Source organism: Panulirus ornatus, chromosome 50 (assembly GCF_036320965.1).
Source record: "Panulirus ornatus isolate Po-2019 chromosome 50, ASM3632096v1, whole genome shotgun sequence".
NCBI classification, from domain to species: Eukaryota; Metazoa; Arthropoda; class Malacostraca; order Decapoda; family Palinuridae; genus Panulirus; species Panulirus ornatus.
This window is the reverse complement of record NC_092273.1, coordinates 4,526,057-4,542,253: the sequence shown is the minus strand read 5'-3', so window position 1 is coordinate 4,542,253 and position 16,197 is coordinate 4,526,057. Positions and strand designations below refer to the sequence as shown.

Sequence of the window (16,197 nt, the reverse complement as noted above, 5' to 3'; positions counted from 1 at the left end):
GAGGCAACTGTAGGGATGTAGAAAAACAAGCTCAGTATACATGTTCTTCAGAAGCCTCCCTGTTGAGTAATGAAAAAGGAAAGTCATACAGATATAGATTTACACCACACCGACTGTCATTCCTTTTGAATTATGTAATACTTTAAAAAATTATAATCAAAGTATAATCTTACACAAATAAGTTTAATGCAAACAGTGAAATATATTTAATGCAGGAAAGTAGAAAAAAATCTTTACAACTATTTTTCATGTAATGTATGTTCTAGCTGTTGTGCTCATATACAGTATATATTCAATATTTAAATCAAATAACTTGCATTTGCAAAACCACAGAAAATGACTCTTGAAAATTAATAAATAAAAATTCAAAAAGCAGACTGTTAACTAGATGTTAGCTTCCTACCTTATTTACTCTTTCTTCGACCTCACCACTTGCATAGTGCTGTTCTTCAACCATATTACCACCAGCCTCAACCACTTTGCTGAACTCGTCCTCCCGAGCTTCAATTTCTGCCTTTATGCGCTCGTGCTCTGTCTTCAAGCCCTGAGCACTAGCAGCATCTCTAACCTTCTCCTCAGCCTTCATAGTTGTTCGCAAATCACTAGACCAACTGATTAGATCACGAGACTGTTGAGAGATAAATGATTACTACAGAGTAGTTGCATGAAAAAAAAGAAAAAAAAAGGAGGGGGGATGCAATCAAAGAATGATTATCTGTCTACCTATATCTCTGATGCCAATTCCCTTTGGTAACTCCCTTCAAGAAGGTTGCCAGTTCCTTTCTAATTTCAAGCAGCATTTCCTTAAATCTGTAACATTTAAATCAAATAACTTGCATTTGCAAAACCACATCAAGAAGGTTGCCACTTCCTTTCTAATTTCATGACAGGTGTATGAAATTCTACACTGACATATATTGGGCCATAATCTTGTATGAATTACACTTACTATTAAATTAAACTGTGTTTTACAGTTTCCCTGGTCATTTCTTTAGGCCAACATTTTCAGTCCATCATGCTTTGATAAACCTACTGAAAATAGACAACATAATGACCCAACACACTTAGAAGCTGAAAGTCAGAGAGAAAAAAACTAACCAGTTACTTACATCAGCCAAGAATCTTTGAAGATCAGCTGCTGCATGAAGCTCTTCTTTCCTTCTGGTAGCTCGTTCTTGAAGTGTGTTCCAATTGTCAATCACAAGGGCTTGCTGCTCTGCTATGTGTTCTGCATTGCTCCCTGGGTAGGCTGTTTGTAGCCTTGCAGAATCATCTACCAAAACCTAGATAATTATAATAATTAATTCTAATCTAGGTAACAGCTGGTGGAAGAAATAGAGGTAATTGTGAATCCTCTGATAATTTTCTTTTATTTGTATTTATGTGTATTCTCCCTCTCAAAAGCTGGCTGAATGAGATAATCTTCCCAATATCAGCTACCAAATAATCTGTTTTGAAAAATTCCATACCAAAACTCACTAAAAGCTGATATCTAACATTTTGGATGGGTTACCCTCAAACCCTACCCCCACCATGTGACACAAACACATTAAAGGTTTTTGAAAAAAAAAAAAAAAATGAAATAAAGTCACCAATGGATCTTGATCAATACGTGGACCTGATGAAGTCTTTTCACATGTACATTTGTAATGTATGTGCAGACACTCTTGACAAACTGCTTAATTTTCTTTTATTTTTACATCCAACTGCTTTCTCATCATAGTGAGAAAACAAGAAAGAACTTACGATGGCCAAATTTGCAAACATCCAATCTTGAGCTGTCTAGTAAAATGTACCCAAAACAAGACCCCTGTCATCCACAGTTCAGCTCCACACTCTACTACTTTACCTTCCTAAAATGTTATTCAAATAATTGTTGGACAATGATATAGTGCCAAGGGAAGGGAGGAGAAGGAAGGTCATGCCTCTTTCTAAGGAATATCAAACTGCACTTTACTACAGACCAGTACCTCTAATCAGTGAGGTCTGGTTTTCACCAGAAAAGAAATGAGAAAAAGAACATGACTACTTGCACAAAATAACAAAAGAAAATGGGAAATATGCACTAAAATCAATGGTATTATTGTATCCATTTTTTTCACTTCTTTAGATAAGAAAGTGAGTTTAAACAAATGAGACATATGGGCAAAACTTATGTTCATAGGAACAAAAAAAAGAAAAAAATGGATTTTCATGTTCCTTCCACAGAGCAAAAACTTTTAGGCTAGAGAAGAAGAGAGGACACACGTCAGACATGGGTTAAGGAAAATCAATTTATGTCTTTTTTTTATACAGACCAAGAGATGGCTTCACTCACTCATATCCATTCTCTAGCTGTCATGTATAACACACTAAAACCACAACCCTCCATCTACAACCAGGCCCCACAGATCTCTCCCACTCTGAGTTTCCTTTGACCACTTCACATGCCCTGGTTCAGTCTATTTACCACATCACTACAATTCACTCTATCTGGAGCACATCTTAAACCTTCCAGTAGGTTCAGGCCCCAAACGCTCAATAACTTTTCAATCTATCCTTCCATCTCCAATTTGGTCATCCTCTTCTCCTTGTCCCCTCCACATCTGACATATATATCCTGTCATCTCACTCATCCTCTCCATAATGCACCTCTCTCTTACCCAATCTCTATTCAATTAACCCTCCTCACACCACATACCGTCCTAAATATTTCGAACAAAGTCACCCTCTTCTGTACTTCGTCATCAAAAGTCCATGCTTTGTATCCATACAACGCTGTTGGGGCTACTATTCCATCAAGCATGTCGATCTTTGCCCTCTCCAACAATGACAACTTTCGACAAACTCCTCCATCTACCATGAGTGATTAAATCTTAATGCATGAGGTGGATCAAGTATATATGGTCTCTGAAATCACTTATGATCATCCTCAACCCCTGCTCATGATGGACTTCCATCTATACTATAAAAAGGTGCTCCTGTCTGTGTGCTTGTCCATCCATCTGTCCGTTTACCCTAATCAGTAGAAAGTGAAAAAGTTCCTGGAAGCATGGCTACTAATCTCCATCTAAAGTTAACAATAATTGATCCATTTCCTTAGAGGGATAGGAACTGCTAGATGCTGGGTAACAGTAATAGTAATCTAGAGGCAGGCAACAAATACTGCACCAGAAGTAAGAGAATGAAGTTACAGGGAACAGCTGGCATCTCAAGAAACATCCATGTGTTAGGAAAATGGAACAGATGAGACTAGATAACATTACAAATCTATCAATGGAATTTAAGCAGTATATTATGTAGTTATTAGAATTAGAAATGACTGACTTAATAAATATGAATAAAGTTTGAAAAAATAAACAAATACTTAGATAATTATTACACATACAAAGGGTCAAGCTATAAGAGGAAACTGCAAATAGACATACCATACACAAGTTTAAAAGACTATGACAAGTTAAAGAGATGAGGCCCAGTGAGAATAAAATTCCCATTCAGTTTTGTAAAAAAAAAAAATTAATCAAAGGTGGTTGTGGTGTATGCTTTGCTCTTACAATTAAAGTAAACTGAATCTAGTTATAATAACTTCATATACTGAATGAGCACTGTCTACCATCCCCTAGGTTATGACATAAAAGGCTTCAGGCTATATGAACGTCATCTCTCATCAAAAAATACTACACATTTCTAAAGATCACATGCATTTCAAAGCTGTTCATTACTAACCTTAATCATTCACCCATGAAAAATGAGTAAGCATCTTCCAAATAAGGTAACGAGATCTTTAAAAGTGATTATCATTCCACTAGAGGCACTATCTGAACCAATCTAATCTCTTATAATTTTACAAGCCTACATTACTAAAATTCAGAGAGCTAAATTTTCTGAATATGTGTATGAAAATAATTTGGCATGATTAATATCTAAGCAAAAACAGTGATATGAATTAATTTTTCAATTGTCCAAAAATATTTAACATTTTACATGCTACATATATCCAATGAACAAAGCATCATTATCCAGTTCCTATGGTCCAACAGATGAAGATTACAAATTGTAAAGAATTATACGGGTATTTTTGTAATGATCCCAGGTAATTCTTTATGATGAATATATAACAATTCTTATTTTACTGTACCTGCAACTGAGCTTCTAAGGCAACTAGATCATTCTCAAAGCCTTCATGTTTCCTGAGAAGCGACTGTACAGAATTCACATCACGACCAAGATCATCTGATATGGATTTGTATTTTTCTTGGATTCTTGCCAGTGCTTCTGCCACATCACGATTAAAGCGATGAATTTCACCAGCTGCCTCTAGTTTTTGGTCTCTGGCTTCAATGTGTTCTAGAAGACTATTCCACGCTGCCCTGGTTTTAAGAATGGTCAAGTTTCATTTATGACAAAATCATTATCTATAATCTAAATCTTGAAAAAAAAACTCAGTTTTGTTAAAAGATTATAACTTTCAGATCTAAAATTCTTGAAAACCCATGCCCTTAATTACAGAAGAAAATGTCATAATACAAGAATTAGAGCTTGAAACCTTGAAGACCTTACCGAACTTTCTTATGGTAGGCAGTCACCTGGATGGCTGGATCTTGGCTTTTAGTAGGAGAAGAAGATGGACTTCCCTTACTGTTAGCAGAAGGGCATATAGGTTAGTAGATTCCTTAAGAAATCTTCAGTTACCATGAATGTATGGTAAGAGAATAAGAGAGAGAAACCCCTGCCAGTTAGTATATCCCAGAGAATCACATCACAGCTTGCATATAACAGTAAATGAGCATCCAAGAATCAGAAAAGCCTCAACCAATTCATGTGCACACAATCCATCATGTAAAAATCCCAATTATCATACATAACATTAAAGGTCTACAATGGTGTTCAATAGGAACCATTTCTTTCTCATAGTCTCTTAAATCACTTCTAGTATGATTTACTGTCACATCTTGCAAATCACTGTGTGAAAGTTCTCTCACATGCAGCTGACCTAACAATCACTTAGCAGACTCATTACAAAACCCAAGCATCAACAAACATCACACAACTGGAACAGGACCTCACGCAAAGCAGAAATCTGCATCATCAGAGAAATCGAAGTTCATGATGAGAAAAGAAATTGAACCTTCACCACCCTCCCAATCACCCGGAATGGTCATCCATTCTCACTCAACAGAACTCTAACCAGACAGGGCATCACATATACAACAATCACTTCCTACACATATGCAAAAACAAAAAGGCAACATACAAACTTAATTCCCTCACAACACTTACTTTTACTTTGTTTGGACAAGAAAAAGATTCCCTTTATATCCTCAACAACAATTCTTCACCTCCAACCTAAACTATACCTCCCCTGCCTGGTCATCTACTTTGTTCAAGGAAAATATAATAAAAAGGGTGCAAACCATAGTACTCAGAAAATTTACAGGTTGCCAAACAACTATAAACTCTCAACATTTGCACATTATAACAAAAATACTTCCACTACAATCTAGCCTAAATATGCACAGTACTCATTTTTTTGAAGCAGCTCTAAACCTATCTCATTCAAAACACTCCAAAAATCAACAATAAACCCTATATAGAAATGAAAAATCTAACCTCTGCCTTACACTTCACAAACATTCTCACAGATCTCTCCCTCCCAACAAACATAATAATGACATATACACAAAGAAATGACCTGAAAAGCACCATCTAAATCTTAAACATCATCCCACTAGACATACACTCGTCAGGAACTACACTCTCTACACATATACAAGTTACTCTTTCCCATTTGTGCTCAGGACACCATCCATCACTCTAGCGCTACAAAACTATTTCAACATATCACAACATCCCTCATGTCCATGATACAATTATGACAGTAAAGACATTCAACACTTACTGATAAATTGTCTGAACTTTTCCTACAACGACACACACACACACACAACATTACCACACTTTACCATCTGTGATCCTGACTAGCTTTTCTGAGTGCTCAAGGAGACCATAGGAGGGTCCCACATTGGCAAGGTAGCACCAGGAACAAATAAAGAAAGGCTACTTCCATTCACATCCATTCTTGACTTGTCATGCATAATAGAATGAAACCACAACTCCCTATTCACAGCCAGGTCCCACAGATCTTTCCCAGTTTACCTAAGATGTTTCACACGCTCTGGTTCAGTCCATTGACAGCATGTCGACCCCAGTATACCACATCATTCCAATTCACTCTATGCCTTGCAAACCTCTCACCCTCCAATATGTTCAGGAACCGATCACTCAAAATATTTTTCACTCCATTCTTCCACCTCCAATTTGATCTCCCACTTCTCCTTGTTCCCTCCACTTCTGACACATATATCCTCTTTGTCAATCTTTCCTCAATTATTCTCTCCATATGTTCAAACCATTTCAACACACCCTCTTTTGCTCTCTCAACCACTCTCTTTTTATTTTCACACATCTCTCTTACCTTTTCATTACTTACTTGATCAAACCACCTCACACCACATTTTGTCCTTAAACATTTCATTTCCATCACATCCACCCTCCTCTGTACAACCCTATCTATTGCCCATGCCTCGCACCATATAACATTGTTGGAAGTATTATTCCTTCAAACATACCCATTTTTGCTTCAAGATCACGGTCTCTCCTTCCATATATTCTTTATCGCTCCCAGAACCTTCACCCCCTTCCCCACCCTGTGATTCACTTCCACTTCCATGGTTCCATTCGCTGCTAAGTCCACTCCAGATATCTTAAAAACTTCCCTTCTTTCAATTTCCTCCATTCAAACTTACATCCCAATGAACTTGTCCCTCATTCCATTTTCTCCTTTCACACACTTTTCCAAACTGTCACCAACTTCTGCAGTTTCTCACTCAAAATCAGCCGCTAGAGCTGTATCATCGGCGAACAACTGACTCACTTCCCAGGCCCTTTCGCCCTTTCATCCCCAACAGACTGCATATTCACCCCTCTCTCCAAAACTCTTGCATTTACCTCCCTAACCACCCTATCCATAAGCAAATTAAACAACCATGGGGATATATCACACCCCTGCAGCAGACCAACATTCACTGGAAACCAATCACTCTCCTCTCTTCCTAATCATACACATGCCTACCATCCCGGGTAAAAACCTTTCACATCTTCTAGCAACTTACCTCCCACACCATATATTCTTAAGCCCTTCCACAAAGCATCTCTATCAACCCATCATATGCCTTCTCCAGATCCATAAATGCTACATACAAATCCATCTGCTTTTCTAAGTATTTCTCACACATCCTTCAAAGCAAATACCTGATCCACACATCCTCTACCACTTCTAAAACCACACTGCTCTTCCCCCATCTGATGCTCTGTACATGCCCTCACCCTCTCAATCAATATCTTCCCACATAATTCCCGGAATACTCAACAAACTTATGCCTCTGTAGTTTTAACACTCACCCTTATCCCCTTTGCCTTTGTACAATGGCACTATGCATACATTCTGCCAATCCTCAGGAACTTCACCATGATCCATACATACCAACAAATCAACAACAAAGTCACCCACTTTCTTAATAAATCCTACTGCAATACCATCCAAACCTGCCGCCTTGTGTGTGTGTACATGAGTGGATGTGTCTTTCTTTGTCTGTTTCCTAGTAACTAACTCACTAACATGGGAAATGACAAGAGTTTCCACTTATTCCTATCTTTACATACACTATTCCCTGCATTCTTCTTCATTAATCAGTTAACCAAATATTGTATTTGTGTAAAGACTGTCAAAACAGACTTTCTGTCTCATAACATCATTCTTTACTGTTGCATCTATTTTCTCTGTGTTCTCAGCCTCTTGCTGTAGTTAATCCAATAAACTGTTAATCATTATTAATAATTAGTAAACAGATAACCAAAATCTTTTTTGCTTAGATTACACTTTACAGAGAAAAGGACCATAGTGAGATTAAAATGCATTCATACTGGGATTTGTTTTTGACATAAGTCTTTGAAGTAAATCAATCCATGCTTAACAGTTTTAACAAAAATCTAATAAAAACATATACAGTCATGCATTAAGGAAAAAGATGCAAAGATTTTGACATATTTCAAATATCATGCTTTTGTAATTCATGCAATACAGACAAAGAAGAACTGTACAAATAGCCCAAGATACTAAAACTGAGTTCTTCTTCATATAACTTATAAATATCTGATAATCTAAATATTTCATCAAACCAAAATCAGCGAGCAAATCCACACTTTTTAGGTCCTTTATATCCATATGTAATCATTTTTCACTCGCTGTCTCATGAATATCTCACAGCTTTAATCTTTCCCTCTGGAATGTATTTCATAAATAATGACTTCTAGTGTTACTCTTCAAATCATTTAACCATACTTTCTAAATCTGCACATATTATTATTGTACTTTTCTGTTACTGTCATATCTATGCTGACTATATGGATAGATGTAAAAAAAAAAAAAAAAAGTCCTGAGGTGATAAGCGAGACCATAGATGAGGAACAACAACATAATAAAGGAATATATAAATGAGATGGGTATTATACTGTCGGAATGTATTGGAATGACAAAATCATTGAGGTGAAGCACATATGCTATAGCAAAAGAATATATGAATGAGAGGGATATTATACTGCATGAATGTATTATGGAATAATAAATGCAAGGATGAGATTTTGCAGCAGGTATAATGAATAAACAGCACACTGGTTAAATATACAAAGATAACTGAGAAAAGGAAATGCAGGAAGGGTACATACATTTTTAATTATCACATTTTCATTCCCAATTAAACGAAGTGAATCAACTGTCTACAACCTTTTAGTTCACATATTCACAGCCTTTCCTTATGATCAGCGTGTAAGTGTGAAATATGAACTTCCATGCTAATGAATGCATGCCTTACATTTTCATTTTGCACAATACGCAGATGTGTCAAATGAGTCCTGTCTCATTTCGCATGAATTTCTGACACAATAATGCCACATTGAATAACATTATTCTTGCATCTTCACCTAGAACACCTAATGGTCTGTAATGTTCTCTCACTGCATCTATCCCTCTTTAGGGTCTATCTCTTCCTATAACTTAAACTATAATACTATATATCACTCTGACCAATTCTTCCATACATTCTGTGACCATATCACTTTCAGCAGCTTTCTTCTATGTGCCTTTCTGGTGAACCCTTCAAACCATATACTTCACATCTTTATCCTTTACTACATTGCTCTCCAGATCCAACTATAATTCACTGGTTAATCATCTTATGATCGTTTTTACCTTCCCCGACTTATGTGCACTTAAATCTCAAATCTGCAAATCTGTGTTGGAAAACATAATCTACAAAAACTTTTTGCATTATACACTAATTATTTCCATTCAGCAAAGTTTCAGTCACCTTTAATTTTCTACTCTTGCAAAACTATTGCTTTCCAAGGAATATCCTTTGCAAACTTACCGCCAAAATGACTATATCTAATCATCATCATCCAAATCATCAACATTCATACTAATATCATGCTGTGATATAGTATCTAAATATCAAAAATAAAAATAAAAATGAAGTTAGTGTTGCCATGCGATGGCATGCATACCGTTAGTTCCACTGGTTGTCAGCAAAGCTTCATTATAAATTTTAAGCTTATAATAAGGAGCAAATGAGATTGATTTAACTAATATTGGGAAAACAAATGGACTGGTTTTACATATGGAGAGACTGATACTAATACTTATAAATAATGAAAGATAAAATGGAGGAAAAAATTCAAATAAAAGAATCCTTATACTACTGGTCACTACAAAAATTACAGTCCTCACTAATATATGCAGGTTAGAATATAAAATCTTATGACTGATGACTGCTACTGATGTGCTGATGGCAAAACCCCTATTCAAAGAAATCATGTGATTAGCTATGTAGAAATCAGTAATCATCACAGAAGGAAGTGTGAGGTTATATCTCATGTTAATTAATAAGAAATTGGGTGTATCATCAAATTATAAACATAATGAATGATGAAAATTAACATGAAACTCCCATGAATTTTAATGGTATACAGAACACAAAATCTTAAGGCTGCAAAACTGTGACAGTCTTGATAATAAAATATTGAAGTGCAAAGATGAAGAACAATTAAAATTCATTAACACACTTCACAAAAGCCAAGTTGCCTTAAAGCTTTCGTGGAAGATAAGTATCTATTACTAATTCAGCTCTTCCATACAATAACAGTGCTCTAGTTTAACTTGCAGTAAACTTTATTAGTTCAATTCTTCTGAGGCAAAAACCACCAATATTTTCTCTTGAATATAGTAAATCTTTACATCTTCCTTCACCATATCTAAGCATAAAATATCTTTGCACTAATACCTCCAACATTTCCAAACTTGAATAACTTCATCTATCCTTTTCATCTTCATTTTGAGGCTTAATAAACTCTTATGAAATTCATAGATAATTCCTTATTCCCAATTTCTTATCATCTTTTGGCATAATGACAGTCAAAAGCTATAATTATGTTCATTTTCATCTCATCCTCTTCAACTGGAAAAATTCCTTTTATTCCTTTTTATGTTCATTCTAATTTTGCCTTTCTCATTTATCTTGATCATTAACTCGGCTCCACTCTCAAGTTTCTATCCTTTCATTTCTCTACATTTACTTAGTTCTTGGGTTCAGAAGAATAAGTTTTGAAGCACATGAAAACAATGTAATATGACTACAGTTAATTCATTACCATTATAAAACAATCTAACTTGGTAACATGCATTTGATCATGGGTGTGCAATAATTTTATAATTACATGATTATTATACTCACCTTAAATGTTCTTGTTTTCTTTCAATCTCAGTGGCATAAGGACTTTCATTAGCTATTAGTTTCTTGGCTAGTTCATCACACTGATTAAAACGCTCCGAACCAGCCTCAACACGATGCTTAAAGTCATCAAACTTTGCCTGAAGGAGCTGTTAGAATAAAACTGAATGCATTACCATTCTTGCAAAATAACACTGGTTCACCAAAAAAATCACTGTAAAGAATATCTTTGCATCATGTTCACAATGCCATGAGTTATCTGGAAGAAACTTATGATAGTTCTTTTCTTGTTATCCCTGTACATACTTATTCATCTATGCCTAATTTAAGCACACTTACACACAGCATGTGCTCAACAATGATGATTACCACCTAAGGATAAGTACATATATGTCTATATGAATGCAATGAAGTCTGTAAAAGTTAAAAAATCTTATTATTTTTGCAAGTGAAACAAAAATGCAAAATTTCTCTCTCAGTCATTCCTTACACAATCTACTTGTCCCAAACTACATATTTTCAGGTAAAACTAAAATACATCAAATATAATAAGATTAATCTTCCATAAATGAGTTACAGGGTTTCAAATACCCATCATTGGTCATCAACGACAATGTTCAATAACTGACTCTAAGTAAAGGTCTAAGACCTGAAATACAGATCATGCTAAGGTATAAATAAGACTAACATACAAATAAAAGCTGACATATAACACATTTAATTACTGAGCTTACCAACTTATGAGCTAATATCCCCACAGCCACCCTCCTCTAGCAGACCTTCTGTGAAGACTGAAGGTACAGCCTGTGGCTCACTCATATGTACTGCTATGATAGGGACAAGCAGGAAGGACACTAAGATGCAGGGAACCATGATGAAGTGGGAGGATAATGAGTGAGAGGAGGTGGCACACTGGTTCCTAGTGTGAAGGGCCCCAACCTTGATGTACCTAGTGGTTTATTAGCACTGGAGAGAGAGAGAGAGAGAGAGAGAGAGAGAGAGAGAGAGAGAGAGGAGAGAGAGAGAGAGATCCATAATACAATGAACTCTAAAAGTTGTTTTGCGTCTCAAAAATGTTGATCTCATCATTTTCCTTTGTACACCATGATTATTGACTTGGATACTAATTTACAACCTTGTTTTTATAGATGTAGGTTTGCTAGATGGTTGAAAATAGTTTGGGTGGCAGATAACCTATCCAGCAACTTCGCTCTTGGTCTTGGTCATGGCATAATGCCTTAATCTATTAGGTAATTCACATGTGGTCTTCGAAATATTTACCTCAAAAACACCCCTAGGCCCCTATGTGTGTGTTACGTTTTATGTCCATGTCTGTTGATAAAGTCCAATGATAAACCTTTTCCCATGGTCTTATTTCCTATTTAGTGCTGTTGCCACTCTCACTCTCTCTCTCTCTCTCCATCCAGTATGAATGAACAAAAAGAAATTCCTAAGCTTCCCTTCCTGTTTTCAAGAATGTGCCTTCTGTAAAACATTTCCTTAAGATCCATCCAATTATTAAAGAACTAGAATAATGTATTAGCATACTAACCAATAAGTGTTCATAATCCTGACCAAAATCCTCAGATGTTGCTGTCTGCATTTGTTCTGTGATCCATTTCTCCAAGTCCTCAGCCTCACGGAAATATTCATGGCGATACATAGATTCCATCAGTTTTTGCCGGAGGTTTGCTGATAATTTTTGAAGATCTTTTAATTCCTGATTCAGCATCTGTAAGAGAATTATTTGTTAAATTCAAGGAAATATTTCAAACAATGATGGATGAACAAACATCATCTCTGCATAATAATTTACATGAAGCAAAAACAAGACTTAACCCTTTCAATGCTACTGTCATTAATTGAGGCAAGCTTAACTCTGCTTAGCAAAGTGCTATTGTTCTTGATCCATGCAACACAATTTCCCACTAAAAGATGAATTCTGCACACACTGTAGGCTCTGTTGGTTGGCAACAACTGGCAACTCAAATAGATAAAAAGTAACTGTAGCTGCCTGGAAGTCTGTCCACTGACCACAGTAAATGAATGCATATCTTTCCAGCAACTCACCATGTCTATACATACCCACTGCTGCCTGAAGTGCTTACTGCCATGCATAAGCTGCCCAAACATAAGACTGGCCAATCTACTATAAATTAACTCACCCTAAAGAAGAAATACTTTACACTTAATTCAATGGAAAATAATGGTTTTGATTTATTTTTTCATCTAATCACAAAAATACTACGAGGTTCTGAAATTTTTTGCATACTTTGGACTAACCAGTCCAGTAAATAATGAAATTTTCCTAAACTAGAAACTGTTAATTCATAAGAAAATAAAAAATGTTTTTATATTTTTGTGCACCTTATCATAAATAAAGGGAAAAAGCGTCTAGTGCACCAAAAGGGGTGGACAATGAAGAATTTCCTAAAAGTATGATACATCAGATCTAAAGGAATTTGCCATGCAGACTTTCAGTTACAAATCAGGTACTTGCTAATGACATCCCTAGCCATGTAAATAGACATGCAAAATGAATATTGCATGTTTTTTTCCGGTAAAGATCTCAAAAGGCAAAACATGTAAATATGTGAATATTTTTTTATTTTTTTCTTATACTGTCGCTGTCTCCCACGTTAGCAAGGTAGTGCAAGGAAACAGACAAAAGAATGGCCCAACCCACCCACATACACATGTATATACATACACGTCCACACACGCACATATACATACCTATACATTTCAACATATACACATATATACATACATATACAAATATACACATGTACATATATCATACTTGCTGCCTTTACTCATTCCTGTCGCCACCCCTGCCACACTTGAAATGACAAACCCCTCCCCTACACACACACGCGAGGTAGCTTGAGGAAAAGATAACAAAGGCCACATTTGTTCACACTCAGTCTCTAGCTGTCATGTATAATGCACCCAAAACCACAGCTCCCTTTCCACATCCAGGCCCCACAAAACTTTCCATGATTTACCCCAGATGCTTCACATGCCCTGGTTCAATCCATTGACATCATGTCGACCCCAGTATACCACATCATTCTAATTCACTCTATTCCTAGCACACCTTTCACCCTCCTGCATGTTCAAGCCCCAGTCATTCAAAATCTTTTTCACTCCATCCTTCCACCTCCAATTTGGTCTCCCACTTCTCGTTGTTCCCTCCACCTCTGACACATATATCCTCTTTGTCAATCTTTCCTCACTCATTCTCTCCATGTGACCAAACCATTTCAAACACCCTCTTCTGCTCTCTCAACCACACTCTTTTTATTACCACGCATCTCTCTTACCCTTTCAATTACTTAATCAAACCACCTCACACCACATATTGTCCTCAAACATCTCATTTCCAACACATCCATCCTCCTTCGCACAACCCTATCTATAGCCCACGCCTCGCAACCATATAACATTGTTGGAACTACTATTCTTTCAAACATACTCATTTTTGCTTTCTAAGATAATGTTCTCACCTTCCACACGTTTTTCAATGCTCCCAGAACTTTCATCCCCTCCCCCATCCTGTAACTCAGAAATATTATATCAAGATGATTTGTCTGAAAATATCTATGAAGTTCTTTCAATCAAATGATATATGTTTAATATAAGTTCTTCATTATCATGGTCTGAACTACTTGAGCTCTTGTATCATGTGAACATAAAGCACACAACATTTATAAAAAATTACAAATAAAAAAAAAGTCCATTCTGATTCACAGCATTACTGTTGTACATCCTAAAAACCCTTTTCTGTCTAAAGACTTTCTAATACATGTCACCAATCTTAAATTGAATACAAATTATCACACATGAAACAAAATACAGCCATAAATAAAATATTTGGAACATTAAGGATGGTGAATATTATGACATCCTTTCTGTAAATTTCTAAAAAATCTATCATTTCTTATTCATATCAAAACACTAACATGAATTTTGTATAAAATTGAATTAGCAGTGATTTTTTCTAGAATACTTTAGCAAAATATTATTAAGGCTGCTGTACAAAATTACATTAACAGTACTTCTGAATACCAAAGATTCCAGCATAAACTACTGTATACGGTACCTGTTGTCTGTCCTTTATCAATTTCGACTCAGGATGGCTAGATTTAACCATGGAGTCTGCCATGGTGCCCATTTCCTTCACTATACCACTGTAAGTGTCGATTTCAAGCTCCAGAGCCTGCATAGAAAATAGAAGTTACAAGAAGTGAAAGCTAACATTTGCATGTGCACTGTGCAACAGAATTATTTGAAATAATGATGGAGAGACTTGCAGATTTTCCATTCTTCTCAGATTTTTCAATTACTTATGTGATTGTAATTTCATCGTACTGAATTTAGTCTATTGGGGCACATATAGAATGGTGAGTAATATTGTGAAGAGCAGAGCTGAAACATGTTGAATGGATCAGGGGAGTGTCTAGAAATAGGAAAAAGTGGGGCTAGCTTGCTTAATCCATTCCACACTTGCTCCTCCATATCAACCCACTTCTATAAGCAAGCCCTACTACCATCTCTGATGAGTGTTCATGTTACTTATTTATATTTATCTTATTTATTTATTTTGCTTTGTCGCTGTCTCCCGCATTTGCGAGGTAGCGCAAGGAAACAGAAAAAAGAAATGGCCCAACCCACCCCATACACATGTATATACACACACATCCACACACGCAAATATACTTACCTATACATCTCAATGTACACATATATATACACACAGAGACACATACATATATACCCATGCACAAAATTCACAGTCTGCCTTTATTCATTCCCATCGCCACCTCGCCACACATGGAATACCATCCCCCTCCCCCCTCATGTGTGTGAGGTAGCGCTAGGAAAAGATAACAAAGGCCTCATTCATTCACACTCAGTCTCCAGCTGTCATGCAATAATGCCCGAAACCACAGCTCCCTTTCCACATCCAGGCCCCACACAACTTTCCATGGTTTACCTCAGACGCTTCACATGCCCTGATTCAATCCAATGACAGCACATCAACCCCAAGTACTTTATATAAACATTATAAATGTACACAAACTATACATCAACTTATTTTGTCTACCATAAATAATATTTCTGAGCTAGATCCTAAGGAATGTAACTAACTTGTACCCATGAGTTAGTACTGGAAATAAATGTTCAATTAAAATTGTTTCACTAAGAGTTGCATTTTCCAGGAATACATTTCTGACATTAACTGGTGCTAACCTATATATTTCTAGCTGCAGTTACAATATTCTAACTCTTTAAAACATTCCAAAACATGAAACCAATCAAATCACAACATACTTTCAACAGATTTTCGTTTCATACTCTTAATTCATGC

The 16,197-nt window shown here is 36.1% G+C and overlaps 1 protein-coding gene across 20 annotated transcripts in view; it reads right to left on the bottom strand.

The window, feature by feature from the left end:
- The window catches only part of kst (spectrin beta chain, non-erythrocytic 5 kst), a 281,464-nt gene that overhangs the window by 78,450 nt on the left and 186,817 nt on the right, over positions 1-16,197 (bottom strand). For 18 of the 20 annotated variants that reach the window (XR_011716398.1, XM_071691174.1, XM_071691185.1 and 15 more), the window contains exons 26-32: positions 14,929-15,045; positions 12,376-12,555; positions 10,827-10,972; positions 4,540-4,617; positions 4,118-4,349; positions 1,110-1,283; positions 404-628 (exon numbers count right to left, since the gene is read on the bottom strand). Coding sequence is in view for 19 of the 20 variants with exons in the window: in XM_071691174.1 (XP_071547275.1) it covers positions 404-628; positions 1,110-1,283; positions 4,118-4,349; positions 4,540-4,617; positions 10,827-10,972; positions 12,376-12,555; positions 14,929-15,045 (1,152 nt within the window). In the remaining variant the exon portion in view is untranslated. The remainder of the gene's footprint in view (positions 1-403; positions 629-1,109; positions 1,284-4,117; positions 4,350-4,539; positions 4,618-10,826; positions 10,973-12,375; positions 12,556-14,928; positions 15,046-16,197) is intronic. The other 2 variants (XM_071691180.1, XM_071691190.1) reach the window with 1 other exon arrangement.